Source organism: Maniola jurtina, chromosome 22 (genome assembly GCF_905333055.1).
Source record: "Maniola jurtina chromosome 22, ilManJurt1.1, whole genome shotgun sequence".
NCBI lineage: Eukaryota > Metazoa > Arthropoda > Insecta > Lepidoptera > Nymphalidae > Maniola > Maniola jurtina.
Window position 1 is genome coordinate 4,197,953 of NC_060050.1, and position 18,616 is coordinate 4,216,568.

At 37.1% G+C, this 18,616-nt stretch overlaps 1 protein-coding gene and 1 long non-coding RNA gene across 10 annotated transcripts in view; one reads left to right on the forward strand and one right to left on the reverse strand.

Moving 5' to 3' along the window:
* Positions 1-17,790, reverse strand: LOC123876800 (serine-arginine protein 55). Of its 9 annotated transcripts, none has more exons than XM_045923157.1 (11): positions 17,622-17,789; positions 16,787-16,923; positions 16,249-16,319; positions 14,090-14,185; positions 11,940-12,002; positions 11,404-11,488; positions 8,760-8,833; positions 8,138-8,311; positions 7,188-7,259; positions 5,346-5,498; positions 1-1,571 (listed from the first exon to the last, which is right to left on the reverse strand). In XM_045923157.1, exons 2-11 carry the CDS (start codon positions 16,910-16,912, stop codon positions 1,349-1,351), a joined length of 1,137 nt encoding a protein of 378 aa, XP_045779113.1. In that variant the 5' UTR covers positions 16,913-16,923; positions 17,622-17,789; the 3' UTR covers positions 1-1,348. The 9 variants fall into 9 exon arrangements, 8 of the variants coding, with proteins under 8 accessions (XP_045779113.1, XP_045779110.1, XP_045779111.1 ...); XM_045923154.1 differs by having other exon boundaries at positions 16,787-16,926; XM_045923155.1 differs by having other exon boundaries at positions 16,787-16,926; positions 17,515-17,789.
* Positions 16,233-18,616, forward strand: part of LOC123876817 — a 16,749-nt gene continuing 14,365 nt past the window's right edge. The window contains exon 1 of the long non-coding RNA XR_006798429.1: positions 16,233-16,367. This is a non-coding gene — a long non-coding RNA (uncharacterized LOC123876817). The remainder of the gene's footprint in view (positions 16,368-18,616) is intronic.

The window sequence follows — 18,616 nt, forward strand, 5'->3', positions numbered from 1 at the left end:
CAACTTATTTATTTATTTGGTGCCTTAAAAACAATTTAATATTTACAAAGTACCTTAACGTAAGAATTATTCTCGTTCAAAAATTGTTGATCAAATGAACGTTGGGATTGCACATAAATCAAAAATATATACTTAATTAACCATTTGTTTTACTTCATTAGAAAAGTACACAAAACTTTCTCTTTCATTTCTTAAATCTATTACGTGCAATTAACCTTACGTCAAAAACTTTTTAATTCACTAGCCCACAAGACAATAATGATTTGAATTTAATACGTGACTGACTGTACATAGACAGGCTTGTACTATTTTCCACCCCCTGTATTTTTTATACGAAACTTGTGATTGGATGCATTGCATTCATTTCAAATCCTCGCATCGCAGTGAAGGCATGCCTATTCCAATTTAATAATCTAAAAGTAATGCTATTCTTTTCACTTGCGGAAAAAGATTAAGTATAAAACCGAATAGGCACTTAGTTTCTTTTTAAAGAGTAACTGCAGAGTTTCTTGCCTGCTCTTCCCAGTAGAATTTGCTTACCGAGCCGGCGATAGTCCTAACATAACATCATAAGTGACACAAGTTGTCCAACGTTAAAATAAAAAAAATATCGAAAAAGTCACGAGATCATACACACTACACGTTATTTTAAATTAAAACTATTAGATATTTTAACTGTACCCTCACTTTAGCTATTCAAAACGTTTTTATATTTCTTCCCCGAATATGAAATAAAGTTTTTTGTGAACAATAACTTGCATTTCTATACATGAATGGCGTTGACAAAAGTCTACAAACTAAATAATATTTTACGCTGTTTGTCACAAAATACTTAATCTTACATTAAACGTAAATTAAATTAAAGTCTATTACTGGAGGGGCTTGCCTTGAAGGTGCCTATTCACTCTTGACTTGAAGGTACCCATATTATGACGAGCGGAAAACTGATGTTGGAAGGGCGTTCCAAGTTATAAATGAGGAGGCGAATCGCTTCGTACGTATCCGTGGAATTTCGACTACGTACGGGTGCAGACCTTGGCGGTGCCTTGCAGTAAGATAGTAGCTCTAGGTCGAAAAGTTATTGTTCACTCTCCGAAATATATCCTTAAACTGATAGACAGGCAACTTTGCGCCGATGTTAAAAACTTTGAATTTTTTTAACTACCAAACGGCCGCTTGTGGAAGTCTAGACACTTCCTAGTATTTATAAATGTTCTTAATCTAAAGTGAATCCAATGTTAAATTAGTTGTTACTTCAATAGTTAATCGATTGATAGATCCATATTCGGGGAAGAATTTGAGTATTGAATAGCCAATGTGAAGATGCACCGTAAGCCTTATTTCTAGTTTAGTCTCCACTACGGGGAGAGCGATCGGTGCTGCCGCCACGGTCCTGGGTGTCACCGTTCTGCCGGGGAGATCCGGAACGGGACCGGTCCCGGGAGCCGGAGCGGTCGCGGGATCCGGAGCGCGACCGGGAGCGAGAGCGCGACTTGCTTGCCCCGCGGCGTTCCTTGCTCGCTTCACGCTTGGGCGACCCCGCGTCCTTGCTGCGGGAACGAGATCTTTCCCTGTAAAACAACGCAAGAGTTAGAGCGGTTACATAATCATCCGATCCGAGTCCATGAAAATACGGATACAAAAAACTCGGACCGAACTCGGATTGCTTTTGCACTAATCTGAGCTCTAATCCAAATCCAAGCTGATTCAGTGGGCATTTTGACATATCTACGTCATGCGTCCGATTAGAAACCGAGGGACATCCAAGATATTCTCACGGATGACGGAAGTCGGAGGCTAGTGCGTAAGCTATCATACAAATAGTTCTATGACTATTTCGGAATGTATTTTCACGGATGCGGATCGGATGCAATACGTAATCGCCCTTAGGGTGTATTCGAATTTTGAATAATGCAAGTAAAAGAGACAAGCTAGCTTCTTTCTTTGTCGCAGATATAACTTTTCCATATTTCAATATTTTTTACATAACAGTGAGCGGATTTCCCATAATTGATCCCTTGGCTTTGAACTGCACTGGGTTGCATAATATGCATTGTAAATTCATACAAGTTTCGAGCTATAATAGCACTGTGGCCCCGTGTTATGTGAATTTGTATGAATTTACAAAGTAGCGTGATTAACTTCAATGTATCCATATTATATTTGACCCCCTTCTCACGGGCTATCATTGTTTGGGAGTCAGGACAATTTTTAGTACTTAATTGTATTAATTCATTTTGCAACATAAATAAACATTATTATTATTATAAAATGTTATGTTCGAGAGTAAGTTTTTGTATAGATGGCGTAAGGAAAATAACATATTAATAAATAAATTGAATTGTATTAAAACTTGGTTTAAAAAGATTTCAGTTCGTAAAATATTTCTTATGATAATATTCTGAACTTAATTGGACATGAAAAAAGTTTGTATCACAAGGATCAGAAGTTTTTCTTGGAAACTCTCAGATAATCAGACAAAAAGTTACACTCTAGGGTCATTAACGTTTTTAGAGACAGAAATAATATAAAAAGAAAATATTCAGAGAAAATATTAATTATTGTCACACAAAACATTGTGTAAGTTCAGTTTTCTGTCGTGCTACTTTTTTGCCGTGAGTACGTCTCAGTACTATACCAAATCTATTTTGAACGTTTAGGGAGTAGGGACCCATGTAAACTTAGAGAGTAAGTAGGGTCACGTCAGATTTTTTTTACTAATTTGCCCATAATAACTGTATACTTCATTCAAAACGTATTCACGTTTAAAAAAGTTAAAAATCTCAGACATGAAAAATGAAAGGTTTTAAGGTGAAGCAGGGAATCAGCCAGACAGTATGCAAAATAAAAAACTAGCATCTAAAACAACTAAAGCGACATAAAAAAGCGTTTCTAAAGGTACACACAAACTTCTGCATTATGGTGTGATCAAGTAATTGACTGAAATCAGGCGTGGTGGTTCGAACAGCAGCGTACTAGAACGCCACGAAACTATAGCGCAGGCCAAACCGCGAGCTAAACTTAGGTAATAATGATTTTAAATAATACATCAAAAATTGTGGAACCGGCAGGATTCGAACCTGCGTCTCTCCTGTGTATCGCACCCAGATCACCTCTGACCACCAGGCCACGGTTCATTTACTGTCAGTGACAAACAAAATGTATTTGAGATTGATTTAGTGCATTTCTTGGAAAGCAATTGGCAACACTGAGTTTCTAACGGCCTAAATTAAAATCAATCTATCTGTAATCTGTCGATAAGTTACCTAGCAATGTTGTTATTTGTCAAGTCTTTTTGATAAATAATAGCGTTGCTAAGTAACTTATCGATAAGTTAAAGATAGATTGAGCATTAATTTTGGCCGTAAGTGAACTCAGTGCTGCCAACAAACGGCAACAAAAAGTGCAGTTTGTGAGCAAAGACTGACATCGCCGGATAGAGCTAAACTTGGAAGGCAAGCTTGCTAGTGCTGAGAATTTATAGGTATGAAAAGATGCCGAAACTACGTGAGTTTAGCTCGCGGCGTGACTTGCGCTGTGCTGATGTAGCGATGGGCGATTGTTGTAAAAGAAAAACAATCGAATCAATTGAACAATCGACTGTCGGTTTATTTGTTTTCACAAAAACGCTCGAATAAAAATCGAAAATAGTATGTGCAATTGTTCGACTCATTCGATTGTTAAATCTAAAAATACGGAGCGCAAGGACTGTACTCTAGAACCAATAAATCGAAAATTTAAATCAATTGCGCAATTACATTCGATTTTCGGTTTATTTGTTTCAGACTCACACGCAAAGTAAAAAATGAACAACCCGCCAACCACCTATGGTCCCACCAACTCTCGGTTATATGGGCCGAATCGCGCATTGACTCCATACAATTTATTTATCTCATGTAAAAAATGAACAATCGAAAACAATCGATTTTTCGATAGTTCAATTAATGTTATTATCGATTATAACAACAATCGATTAATAGGATTGCTATTCGACTGAATCGCCCATCGCTATTCTAATAGCCACCTCTCGCATCACGACACAGCAGTATGTCTTCGCTATTACGTTCTAGAACCATCGAATTCTCACCTGGCAGCTTTGTCGGCGGTCGCCCTTCAATGATGCAGGAAAATATGGTAAGAGTTAATAAATGAACATATTGTGCAATCAATTATTTACAATATTTATGGAATTTTAGAAACATTTATTCAAACAATGCCAATACAAAATTGCCTCTTCTATCTGACAAAAGTGTTTCAAATTAGATGCGAGGTTATAGTTCTGGTTACACAAATGTATGTAAATACATATATACACGCAAAGATACGTCATTGCTATACATTACGATTCAAAGTAAGATTTGGTAAACCTCACCAAGATGCCTTGTGTGCATGTGTGTGTCTGATTTTACATAATTTTGTTTTATATAGTAACATCGAGATAGTGAGCTAAACTGCAACCGCAGAGTATCACAAGGAGGCATCTTCATGTTATTTACTTTTAAAACAGCGTAAATTAAACACTGGAAAAAAAGATAAGCTGTATCTAATTCCAAAACTCCATTTAAACTTTTCTTCACAAAACTTTCACATAAACTTTTAGTTTTTAACCCCTAACCCAAAAAGAGGGGTGTTATAAGTTTGACGTGTGTATCTCTGTATCTGTCTGTGGCATCGTAGCTCCTAAACTAATGAACCGATTTTAATTTAGTTTTATTTTTATTTGAAAGGTGGCTTGATCGAGTGCTCTTAGCTATAATTCAAGAAAATCGGTTCAGCCGTTTGAAAGTTATCAGCTCTTTTCTAGTTACTGTAACCTTCACTTGTCAGGGGTGTTATAAAATTTTAATTTACACTTGTTACAGGATGTCTAAGGGCATCTATAGAGCGCACTCTGACTTTGCTTACACTTAAGACAGAGCTAAAACGAGACAGATGTATATCTCACGTAAATCTGCCCGTTTTCTCTAAGTCTGAGCAAAGTCAAGGCTTCGATAGCTATACGGTTGAGGAGCGGACTGAATTCCGAAAGGTCGGCGGCGAATCAAATCCCACCCGTTGCACGTTGTCGTACCCACTCCTGGCACAAGCTTCAAGTTTAATTGAAGGGGAAAGGCGAGTATTAGTCATGATTAGCATGGCTAATATTCTTTAAAAAAATAAATAAGTGTGCTCTATAAATCTCACCTAAAAATCCTTCCTCAATCATCTTTTCTAGTACACCAAACTGAATCTACTGACTCAAATGGAATTTTTGGAGGGCGTTTCTCTCTGAAAATGGGTGAAATATAACCTCGCATGGCAACACAGCCGTCAGACGGGATTGAAAGCACACAAGCACAACTTACTTGGAGTCGTGTTTGGGCGAGCGGGACTTGGAGCGCGAGTCCGAGCGGCGGCCGTTCTTGTCCTGCGACTTGCGCGGCGAGCGGGCGCGGGAGGCGCGCGACGCCGAGCGGCGCTCCGACTTACGCGACGGCGACCTGGAGCGGCTGCGGTCCCTGGGCGGCGCGCGCAAACGGACGGTAACGGGCGGTTTAGTTATAGCTACACCACTAGTCTACACATCGATCTGGATTGATTTATCATCATTTTTTTTTCTCTCTCGTCTAGCTTTTACAATGATTAGCCAATGTCAAGTTTGTAGTTATTTGTAACAAGTTAGCTAAACTATACAAGTATGGACCCCGTCTGTGCCGGCGCTCGCCGACATACGCACGGCACCCCCTTAGAGCGCTTTCCAGTCAGTTTTAACAAAAAAAACACTCCAAAAAGTCACAACACGCGCGCCAGCTAACGCCACCACAGACGAAGTCTATCATCATTTCACTTAGCCAACTTTAAAAAACCCGCCAAGTGCGAGTCCGACTCGCGCACTGAGGGTTCCGTACTCGGGTATTTTTCCGACATTTTGTTCAATAAATCAAAAACTATTCTGCATAAAAATAAATAAAATTCTATTTTAAAATATACAGGGTATACCTTTCATATAGTTACCCCACTTGGTATAGTTATCTTACTTTGAAAATTGAAAAATGTTTTTTTTTTGTACGTAGGTCTTATAGCTAACATCTACCTACTTTTTGAGGTTTTGATAGTTTTTGTATAGGAAATCAGTCAAAACATCAAATTTATTCCGCTGATAAAACTTATTTGATGATTGAAAAATCGGCCCTTATTTGAATTGATAGATTATTTCTGTTGATTTTATCATGACCTATAAGGACTAATAAAATGATGATAAATCATACTCTACATCCAGTTAATATGAAGAACTAAAATTACACATGCATTTTACCTAGCTACATTTATAACTAAATAGCTACAGCTACTTATACACACAGTACCTAAATACTGAAAGAGTCCAATACGGGCTAAATACTTACGATTTTAAGTTTTGTTCGGCACATGAAATAACACACCTAGCCAAATGAACAACTATGTTAATTTTATACAAGTCCATGCAGTTTTAGGGGGAGTAATTTAATATTTATAATATAGATTTTTTTTTAAATAAACAAATGCAAGCGTTTTTAAAATAAAATTTTCTGTTCTTACTAATAAAAATGCACTCACTGTTTAGTCATAACATATACACATCAAACGAATGAACGGTTTAAGCCATGTGCAAAGTGGTGCGTTTTTTATCAATAAGAATATTAATGCATAACACAATTACAAATTTTAGGCATTTATTTGTAGATGCATGATTAATATAAAAACAGTGTACTTGAAAGATTTTTAAGAATAGTGAAATACGGTAATAAACCTAAAAGTGACTTAGAATTCAGTGTAAATAAATATATTTTATCTAACACAACACAATTCACTAGCATAAAATTGTTCTAGTTTACGAACTTTTATTGTAAGTAATAAGTTATATTAAAATATTTGACCTGATAGTCAAATATTCTGAGCTACACTTGCACCAAAACTGCAACTGGCATGATTATGTACACTTTTGACGAGTTCATTCAATAGTTAACAAGAAAATGACATATAATACAGAACATTTAACTTATGCACGTTTAACACAAGAGTGCAATGAAATCAATAAGGTGCAAAAGTGCAATGAAAATTCGTAAAATCGTACTGAATTTCAATAATTGTCGAGATTCCTATAATATTTCTAAGCTAGAATTCAAAGTCACCAAAAGGTGCTGAATACAGCAATAAAGTAAGCGACTCACTTTGAGCGGGAGCGCGAGCGGGATTTGGCTGCGGGACTCTTGCTCTTCGGGCGGGACTTTGATCGGGAGCGGCTGTACAAAGAAAAACGGGACGTCTCAGATTTGTGGGGAAACTAGGGTGTTATGTTGTTCTAGAGTCAAGATATCTTCAGTTAGGATTTTATCATTCACAGGTTTCAGCCCCGAAAGATGGTAAATGTATAGTATCATCATGAAATAGATTTCTGAGTTCATATGTATGTTTCTTTTTCTATTAATGCGGCGAGCTAACAAACGAAGATTTACCAATTGAATGTGCCGCCCTTCTCCGATTCCAATATATTTTCATACCAGAAAGTGATTGGGATAGTGAACAGACCTCGAACGATCGTGAGCGGGTACGGCTCGAGCGATGATCTTCCGCCAATCAGATATGCTGAACTTCTTCAACTAAAATATCTAGTGTTTGATGCTGCAAAAAACCTAGAGCGGAGACGTTCACGGAAGCGCGTGCGGAGACGATCTTCTACGAGACAGGCGCGACGAACATAGTTATGTCACTTTTATATAATGCTAATCAAAGTATGTGACTGACCTGGAGCGGCAACATCCGCAGGATCGTGAGCGGGAACGGCTCGAGGACGAGCATGTGCGGCGGCGACGAGACAAGCGACGATCCTCGACGAGACGAATGCGACATCCGCTGAGCTCAGTTCCGACCTTTCTCTACAGCTTCAGTACCCAGCTGCTCATTCCCTTGATACCATTGAGGTGTGTAACAGACCTGGAGCGGCGACGCTCGCGGCATCGTGAGCGGGAACGGCTCGAGGACGAGCGCGTACGGCGACGGGACGAGCGACGATCTTCGAAGAGACGAATGCGGCAACCGTTGAGCTCAGTTCCGTCCAACTTCTTTATAGCTTCAGTACCCAGCTGCTCATCTCTTGATACTATTGAGGTGTGTAACAGACCTGGAGCGGCGACGCTCGCGGGATCGTGAGCGGGAACGGCTCGAGGACGAGCGCGTGCGGCGACGGGACGAGCGACGATCTTCGACGAGACGGATGCGACGACCGTTGAGCTCAGTTCCGTCCAACTTTTCTATAGCTGCACGCATGTCAGAGTGTGAGGCGAACTCAACCACACTGAAAATAAAGTTATTGAGACATGATTAATGAACTAAAACTATGTAGTTAAACGTGAAGAACAATTAATATCTAGACCTCTCAGACGCAGTAACGTTGTCTAGTAAGTTAGTTTATAATTGTTTATTTGTTGAGTTGGATTCAATAGATACCAAACACATAAGAATTTGTAAGCTAAATTCTGCAAACCAGTGTTCAGTGACAAGAAAATATTTATTTACCAAACATAGTAAAAATTAATAAAATAAAAGCAAAATAATAATAATTAGTGTGTTTGGATGAGTAGGGACACTTTGTTAGGCGAACAGACTTTACGGACAATTCTTGAGAAGATAGGCTACTCCGAAAAACTCGCTGCATCATCCCTTCATTCACCTTCACCTACTTTACGTCTATTTGACTACTATTCATAGGCTACACTTAGACATGTTAGATTAAAAAATCTCACCCCTCATTTCTATGCTGCTTATGCGCATCGGCGTAGGTCACTTCACCGGCCTGGCGCATGTAATCCTTCAAGTCCTGGAAACCAACGAAACTTTTATTTTCATGGTACTGAGTCGCAAGCTGTATAAACACTTCCTAAAATTTTCATCAGATTAGGTACTTATCATCAAGGTTCTCAGCCCCGAAAGATGGTTAAAATACGATTTCATCATGAACATTTGAAAACCTGGCGAACAAAAACAGACTTGTACCAAAATCTAAATAGGGAAAATTACTGAACATAGCATCATAATAGCAAGTTTGGTTATCTTTGTAAAAACAGTTATTTTTTAAATTTCAGAGCTGCCATAGATGTGCGAGCCAAAATAGTATTTCATTGTGTGGACAAGTGTACTTTTGCTCGCTAGATATTTTTTTTGATTATGAAAATCTTAGGAAAGTTTTGATATAATAGCCCTAGCATACTGATCACACAATACAAAACGAGGAGAAAGCAACGAATTTTTCCGTTCTAGAAATGCGTGCTCATGACGTCAGTTTCTTAGGAAAATGAATTTTAAAATAAAGGTTCAAGAAATAACACTTTAATTTTTTTTTAATCTTCATGGAGGCCATTTGTAAATTTTAATTATTTTTTGATAGAGCGGCAACAGAAATACACATTCTATGAAAATTTCAACTCTGTACCTATTACGGTTCACGAGTTTCAGCCCGCTGACAGACAGACGAACAGAGCAGGTTTAGTAATAGGGTCCTGACTCCTCTTGGCACCCTTGGGGTACGCAACCCAAAAATATTAATTCACTTGATAAAGAAAAAACTTGATGTGTTCAACTCGTCTGTAATCTGCGATCAGCATATTGTTATAATTAAATTTGTATGATTTAAGTACGTGCTTCCTATCGTATGATCGATTCCTACCAAACTATTAAAAGAAATATGATTTGTGCTTATACAGATATTTCGTAAACGGTTTGCCATTGGTAAAATCATTGCTTGCGCCCAAGAATTTAGCAAGACATCAGTTTTCCATATCAGATCCAAGGATATCCGAGTGTCCTATTGAATGTGGTCCATTTTGCAACATCATCCAAAAAATGTCATTCCACAGTCATTGCGGGGTCCAAGAATGTCAAAATTTTCTTACAAGTTTTCCAAACATCTATTCGATTTCATGGTTGTGGTTAAGTGCCTGTTTTTGTTTGGGATTATTGTCCATTATGTCCATCCTCTCAAGATAATGCATCTCCGAAGGCGCCATCATGTCAGACCAGTTTTCCAAATTATCCTCAGTAAAGGCTCAGTGTAGATGGAGATCCTGTCATGTTCTGTCCATTTCCATTTCAAGCGGCTTTCTGTTGCAAGTTTTTGTCCAGCAATAAAATTCTTCTGGATCCCTGTTATGGATGCCATTTTATGTACACTTCTGTTCCATAACATATTCCTCCATTTTGTTTACCCCATTCTGATTGGTTCTGTCAAGTGCAAGGGTCATTTGCTTGATCATAAATAATCATCTGTTTGGCTATAGAAATGAAAGATTAATTTAATCCTCATTAATGGCAAAAATTGTTCCAATTATGTCATAATTGGCTCGTGTCGTATAACTTTCTTTTCCCAATCCTTCTCTTGGTTTGGTCCTTTCCAACCGCAATACTGTCCACGCAAGTAAAAATCACCAATGTTACCTCAGTCATCCTGAAGAGTTTGCAGCCAGACTCCTCGATAAGCTATGATACCGTACAGAACAAACCGACCACGAAACTCTGTATAGGCACTAAAAAAAAATGAAAAAAATAAACTAATGCATCCACAATATCGACAACCTTGGTTGATCTCTATTGGGAGAAAGCTTAAATATAAAAGAAATGTGTTTAATGAGATAAAAGAGGATTGCACATAGCGAGATCGGCTCCTGTAGCGCCCCCTGGCGACTTTACCTGGTCGGGCGGGACGGGCGCTGCCAGCTGCGGGGGGCATGGGGGCACACTTGGGGCATCATAGTCCGTCCTCGGCCGCAACGATACCCTCCTAACATCGCCTCAGACTCAAACGGGCTACATCGGGGAAGGGCTCAGGGCACGAATCGCCACCTTCTGTCGTTATTTAAGAAACCATCTATAAGCTCGTAATGTATAACAGGTGTTAGAGTTTTACTGTATTGAAATTAATGTATGTATAAGACTGGCAAACTATACAAATAGACAAGTTTGAAAGCTACTTTAATTGATGAAAAGATAATTTTGTATATTGTTCATTGATTTTTATTACGTGGACGATGCATCTTGTTTTTCGGACGGTTTGGGCTGCTCCTCCAGATCGTATCGTCTGACTGGTCTCCGGTGTGGACTCTCGCTTGTCTCGTCAAAAGCATCAACTGGTTGTTCGCCATCCGTGCGTTTTCTCTATCATTTTCTACGTTTGGGACAGTCTTCCTTGGTAACGGACGTCGTCTCTTTCCACAAATGGTTCAACCTTCATCAAGCTGCAGTTGGGTACTGGTGTTCTCTTGGTGTTAGTGGTCGTGCCTCGTCCCTTGATCGCGACATGCCACGCGGTGTGTAGGCCCGGCCCTCGTGTGTGACGTCCCCCTGAGTGATAGTGATGGATGATGGAGTGGCGGCCAGGTCCGGCAGAGCTCTTACCTGCCAGCTAATGCGGCTAGACAGATTTTCGACGATTAGTCGATACTCCGTGCGCGTCGGCGGGCCGTATCTGTAATTGTTGTCACTGTCAAAGAGAATCTGTGCGTTAGATGTAAAGACAAGATGAAAAATGGTTATTTCTCTTTGATACCTTCTTCTTAACTGAAATAAACTATTAAACCATTTTTTAACTCTTGAACGTCAAGACATCGAAACCAGAAGTTACTGAGTAAATAAAATTGCAACGATTTCAATATCTTGATGGTAAATAATATTTTAAAAAAGAATAGATCTCAGCTGACAATCAGCGCCCTGCATTGTATGCGCATTTATGCGTATGATGCAGAGCGGATGAGCTGTATGAATGTATAGCCATTCCGGGTGGTGTCACAGATAAACATTTATTGTAAGTCATATGTATTGTTTGTTTGTGACACTTGCATCAAATAATGAATTTTCTTTCTTTCTAATTACTATTGACTCTTTGGGTTAATTCTATTCTAAGAATATATTGTGTATAATAAATATAGGCATACCGTTTGACTGAGTCGTTTCCTGACGGACTTGCGCGGTGCGAAGGGTGAGGCCGACTTACCGAACTAAAACGAAAATAATTTTTCAAAAATGTGGATAGATTTACTTGATAAATAATTGTCGCGACGTGAAAAAAAATATTAATATCGTTTCAGAAATAAACTATGAGAAACAGTAACAATTTCTCCACATAAAATTTTCACAAGATTATAAAAAATATTCGACCTACTATTACACAAATGAAAAGAACAAAAAACATCATTACTGTTTCCAATAAAAACTAAAATTTGAAGATTTTTGGAGCAGTTTTTGAATATTATTCCATCGAAAAAATTGTATCAAATCATGTTTTTATTTATCAACAAATTTAGATAAAAGACAGAAAAAAGAATATATTTCAATAAGAAATTCAGTCTTTAGAGTTTCCAACTTTTTCAAAAGTCGCATTTTTCGCCCCTTATTGTCAAATGTCAACCTCCCGCACCGCGCAGCTAGTTCAGGAACCGTCTCAGAAACTAGACGGGTCAATATACCATGAGACATTGAACAAATCCTAACAAAAGGTTTATGAACGGGGTTTCGCATTACTTGGTGCATTTCTTGACAGAAAAAGTCTACTCTTTGGTAGAATTTATCTTTGGATTTATCGTTTTACCTATTTTCAAAGTTAGCGGCGGCCATCTTGCAAAAAATTCACTTCCAGCTATAAGTTTGTCCTTTTTTCTGTTGATTAACACTACTAAAAGTCAAAACCCGTTCAGACCTTTTATTGGAATTTATTCTAGGTTAGGGGACTTTTTTCACTAAATTGATTCCTCTATGATGATAGTTTGAGTACAATTTAATAAAATTTAAGTGAAATAGTCAATAAATAAAAAAATGTTTTGTACAACCCTTTTTTCTAAAAGTTTTTGAAGATTAATTCACTTTTGCAGAGAAAACATGATACAAATTTCAAATATATAATTGTAATATTTCTATGTTCCATTCATTATTTTAATGTAAAGACATACCTACAAAATGGTTTAATACTGATAATAATTGAATGCAAGGTTTAGGGAAAAATAATAATTATAATAATGTTATTTCTGAATATACATAAAAAACCGATACCCATAATATGTTATTTCATTGTTAACTACATAATTTGTTGGTTTACAAGATATCAGAATAGTTTTTATTTATATTCAGATTTGATTTTTAAACCACAGAGATTTCGAATATTTAGTTTGGTAATGCAAACATCCATGAGCTTGTTGCCAATGCAAAATACAGGAAGCCAAAGATTAAAATACTAATAATACAAAAATTAAAAAAAAAAACCAAATGGCTTGAGAAAAATTAAACGAAAATATTAAGAAATGCTGAGAGAAAATACTAAAATGTAAAGCTGAGAAATAAAATATTTGACTTCCACATATTAAAATATTTTAGGTAAAAAAAAACAAAATACACATATGGATCATGTTAAATTAGCTACAGGCATCTGTGTAGTGTTGTTGAGATTGACATAGTATGCCCTGTTGTGTGCATGGAGTGTTGTTACTAGGTACACTAGACAACCCCTGGGTTGTATAGTGTTATATGATATGAACATGATCCCTCTGTCTTTAAACATGTCTGTTCAGTTCTAGCGTACCCAGCAACAATCGTTATCTATCGTAATACAGTGCCCGGCAAACTAGTTGAACATTGACGCGATTGGCCGGTATATGGGTTTGTTAGCGGCCACTATATACGTTTAATTTGCGAGTAGTGGATAGAATTTTACTTGTCGTATAGGCGCGATCATTCGCAAGCAAGGTAAGGGCTGTTGATAGCCTAGTAGTTGTCGAATTTTATTTGCAAACTAGGGGGTCATAACCAGTATGTATAAGCAGCGTGTGCGGAGTAGTGTAGTGAGTGTGCAGTCAGTCGCGCCACTAACATCCTACAACCACTAAGCGTATGCGGGGTAGTGTCGTGTTGATGTCGTGTAGTGTCGTGTCGTGTGGAGTAGTGCAATGTGCAGTAGTGTAGTGCGACGATACAAACGCTTGAGGCCGTGCGCGCGGGCGCCGCGGCGGCGGCTGGTCGCGGGCGCGCCAGCGGTCGGAGCCGCGGGGCATGCCGCGCGCGCGCTCCACCGACACCCTACAACACAACCACTCACTCGTATCGCGACCGGCCGCGGTCGCGCTCGTAGTAGCGGTCGCGCCGGTGGCGGTCCGCGCTGCGGTCGATGCCTCGCGCCGGCTCCACCACCACCCTGTAGCACACCGTGCGTTAGCCTGCCACTCGCCGCCAACCTCCTCACCCACCACCACTCATTCCCAGCGGACATGATAAATAAAATCCATAGCACGCGTGTTGGTATAACTATAACTTAAATGGCAGACAATAGTCACATATGATACAAGCTGACATACGATCCCACTTCTGATGTGGTGATAGATTTTTACATGACTGCCCGAAAAAAACGTGTCATGTTTTCAGGGTTCATATTATGTGTACATGTATGTGAGTTTCCTTATTCCACTATAACTTCTAAATGCCTGAACAGATTTGTATGTATGGTGGTATTCTTAGAATTCTTCAACCACCCCAAGTGATACTGGATATAACATTTTTTGTAAAAAATTTAATTAACATGACAGGGCAGTCGTGTTTTTAATTTTTCAAATAATTGTAATGTGACTTGTATGCCTTAGATGCTTTAAAAGAATTTTAAAAAGGCAGTTGGCCTTGGAAGTAGTATCAATTTTTTCTTTCACCTTTGGTTTTAAGATAAGAGAGATAACAACTAAATAGGTGTCAGGATTAAACCACACCCTACAAAACAAGTATAGGTACCCTTAAATATTTTAACGCGTCAGTGTACCTCAGAAAATCTACTACTCAAAGTAATAATATTATACTTGAATAAGTTTGCCATAATAACATTAATGTACAGTGAACAAAATAATAATTTACCTACAGGAACCTTATCCACTGATAAAATAATGAAAAATTCAGCAGTTATAATTATACCAACAAAAAAATATGCACGATAACATCGATTTTGTTTCATTTAAACCACAAAATCATTTACCAGTCCATTCATTTTCATACAACAAAATCGTCTCAGAAATAATGCTAAAAAAAGATTAAAAAAATTAAAATAAAAGTAACACAAAACAGTAAAATATCAAATATCAATCAGAATCACTTTGTACACTTTCATACAAAACTCACAAGTTAAAAAATAACTCCAGTTTATCATATAATACTTTCAAAATGTGGAGCCGGCTAATAAAGAAAAGTGTTTAGTTATAGTATAAATAAAATATATATTAAAACAGTATTCTAGTAAGTTAATTATAAACTAAGAACCAGCTAGGCCCCTATTATATTATCATAACCTAGTTTTCTGTGCAATGACCTACATCAAATGGACCTATCTAGGACAAGTTAAAACAAAAGATAATAATAATATAGTATGGGCCATAAAATGTCCACTTATGAGAGTAAAAAATCAATCCATACTATTAGTATTATAAATGCGGAAGTGTGTCTATCTGTCTGTCTGCTACCTTTTCACGGCCCAACAGTTTAACTGATTCTGACGAAAGGTACAGGGTTAGCTTATATCCCGGGGAGGGACATAGGCTACTTTTTATCCCGGAAAATCAAAGAGTTCCCACGGGTTTCCCAAAAACCCATCTGCTCAACCGATTTGTATGGGTACCGAAGTAGCTTGCGTCCCTGTTATTGACATAGGCAACTTTTTATCCCAGAAAATCAAATATATCCCACGGGATCTTTAAAAACCTAAATCCACGCGGATGAAGTCACGGGCATCCTCTAGCCTTTTATATTAGATTTTTTATTGCCATACTCAAATGGGGATGATGCCTATATCAAAAATAAATTATATCTTAGTAATTCCAAAATGTCTTCCAAAATTCGTAAAATTTGCGTTTGATGCTAGTCATAAGTTTGCTAACCATTTTAAATTATCGATTTACCTAAACTAATTTGACTAGTATAGTCATCACCCCTATGAACAAAACTGTCCAATGTCTGAAAGTATTGCTAATACTTGCAGAAGTGAGCTGTCACAACAATTTAATAAAATCACAGCAAGTCAATTTCTGCAAGTTTGTTGCAGAAACTGACAGTTCACTCACACAGTGCTTGAATGACTTTCCAGAGCCATCTTCTACTTGCTAGTAGTGGGCACTTGGCCTTAGATTAGCAGATAAATTTTGAAGATTGAATAAAGTTGACATATTATGTAAGATAAATTAAAAGTAAGACAGATAGTTTGAAGATAAAAATATATTATCTTACCTTTCTCCAAGCAGTTCCTTTCCATTTAATTCATAAACTGCATCATCTGCGTCTCTGTAGTCTTCAAATTCCTGTATCAAGCAAAGTATCCATATTCAATGAGGTTCTCAATCTGGTGAGTTTTTTGAAACATTTGAATTATAAAGTTTAACAGTGTTTACATGTAAAACCATGTAACTTAAAGCTGGTTACAAGTACTGTTGAATTGTCAATTGGATCTACCACTGATTTGGAATGAGAAGGGTTTGGTCATAGTCTCCCACACTGGCCAAGTGCAGATCGGCAGACTTTGTATTTTGGATTGGGACCTACAGTACCCCGCAGGAAATACTGCATAGCAACCTTTAGAAAGAGATTTCTGCTTTATCATCAGTATCATCTGTCATTCAGACCTTTGTGGTGTTATGTCAGTTTTAACATAACAACAAAATTGTTATCTATTTTTAAAGTTTGACATGCAATATTTCCTGCTACTCAGATGCTGCACTATGTTTATTGTTTATCATCAACACAGCAGATTTGCAACAAAAAATCTTACCACAAAACCATATCCATTCTTGATGAGTATGTCTCGGATTCTGCCAAATCCTTTGAAGAATTTTTCAAGATCTCTCTCCCTAACACCAAATGGCAAACCACCAACATAAACTCGGGATCCTACCATTTTTATAAGTTCTTCTGAAACAAAAAGAAAAGTATTCATAGACATGTTACTAGATCATTGGTGTCATTCTTTTAAATGTATAAGGGTAGCGCTACTTTTGAACTAGTTAAGAATTAATGTACATAACCTAATTTTAGTACCTACTATTTTCGTTTACTTTCGTTGGCCACGCGTCAAGTTGAATCGTAAATGATGATAAGCACACGACTCCTTATCACCTTCACCATATAATATAATTCTAGAAGTTTTGCAAGCGCGACGCGTGATCACATATTGATTAAACAATCCTTAGCAACAACCACCATGCATTTTGATAACCCATAAATATTTGCATTGCTAATGTAAATTAGATACTAGTACGTCCGACGAACTCTGGATGCGCAAAATATTAAGTTATTTTACTACGAAAGCTTGTATTTTTGGTGGTTTGATAAAATAAAGAATGGCGGGCGACCGCTGTCGGCACAATTCACCACGCGGTAGGCAACTGATATCAATTATTAATCGTGGCAAATGTAAACATAGGCCAATTTAAGAAATTAAAAACGAGAAAAATAACTAGATGTATTGTATATATTACATATAACTGAAGCGTAGAATACCTTTTGGAATTGAATTTGATACACCGAAAGACCCCTGGATTTCGTCACACAATATGGCGCCGCCGCAAGCACAAGCGCAAAATCAAACAACCCCAAGATAAACTTACCTGTTTTTATATTCTAATTTAACAAACTTAGTACCTAATCAATATTCACTATAAGTTGCGGTATTTATCGCATTTATTAACGAAAATTATGTAAAATTACATTTACTATACGCACACATCACACAAGCTGCGCTACAATTTTACCGGAAATGAAATTCGATGAAAAGAAAAGGCAAAAAGATGTCAATCAGTGTTTCCACTTACGACTTGGTTTTACCCTAGAATCCCTAACTAAGTACACAATTTATTTTTAAATACCCTTGGTAATAATTTCACGTTAATAAATATTATTCAATACATCATTCCACGTTTTTAATATCATTTCATGATCTTAAATTTCAAGGCTTGTGGCGAAAAATTAATAAGACATGTTATTCATTTTCTTACATTTTCAAAAATATTTAAATAAGATTTAATTTACTTAATTTTGGTTTTTGATTTAATTTAATTATTTTTATTTGTTTTTAGTTTTAATTTGGATGTAAGTTTATTTTATAAAAAAAACTGTTACGGTAAGAAATAAAAAAATAATGTAGGTTTTTCAAAATATTTTATTATCTTTCAGTCTCCTATGAATAATGAATACCCAGTTATTTAGTTTTATTATAGGTACTTATAAAAATACGCTATTATTCCGCAATGCGGGATGAAAAAGTTTATCATTCTGCTTTGATAAATAAAAAAAGTTCAAAATTTGCAATAGGTGCGTATAAAAACTGGATTATCACCTGAAGCAATATTTTTATTTTTATACCGAATTTACATTAATGGACAACATAATATATTAAAAACGCACAAAGCCATTCCTAATATTAGTCATTTCACCAAAAAATGGGTAAAATTCCTTAGAGTGGAAACACTATGTCAATTGTCAAAGCTGCTAATGTGCCAAAATATGTCGGTGGTTATCATAATAAACTATTTATTGTCTATGGCTACCTTTATAATGACACATAGAACCTAATGGCGGCTTCACATGCTTGTGACAAACAGTA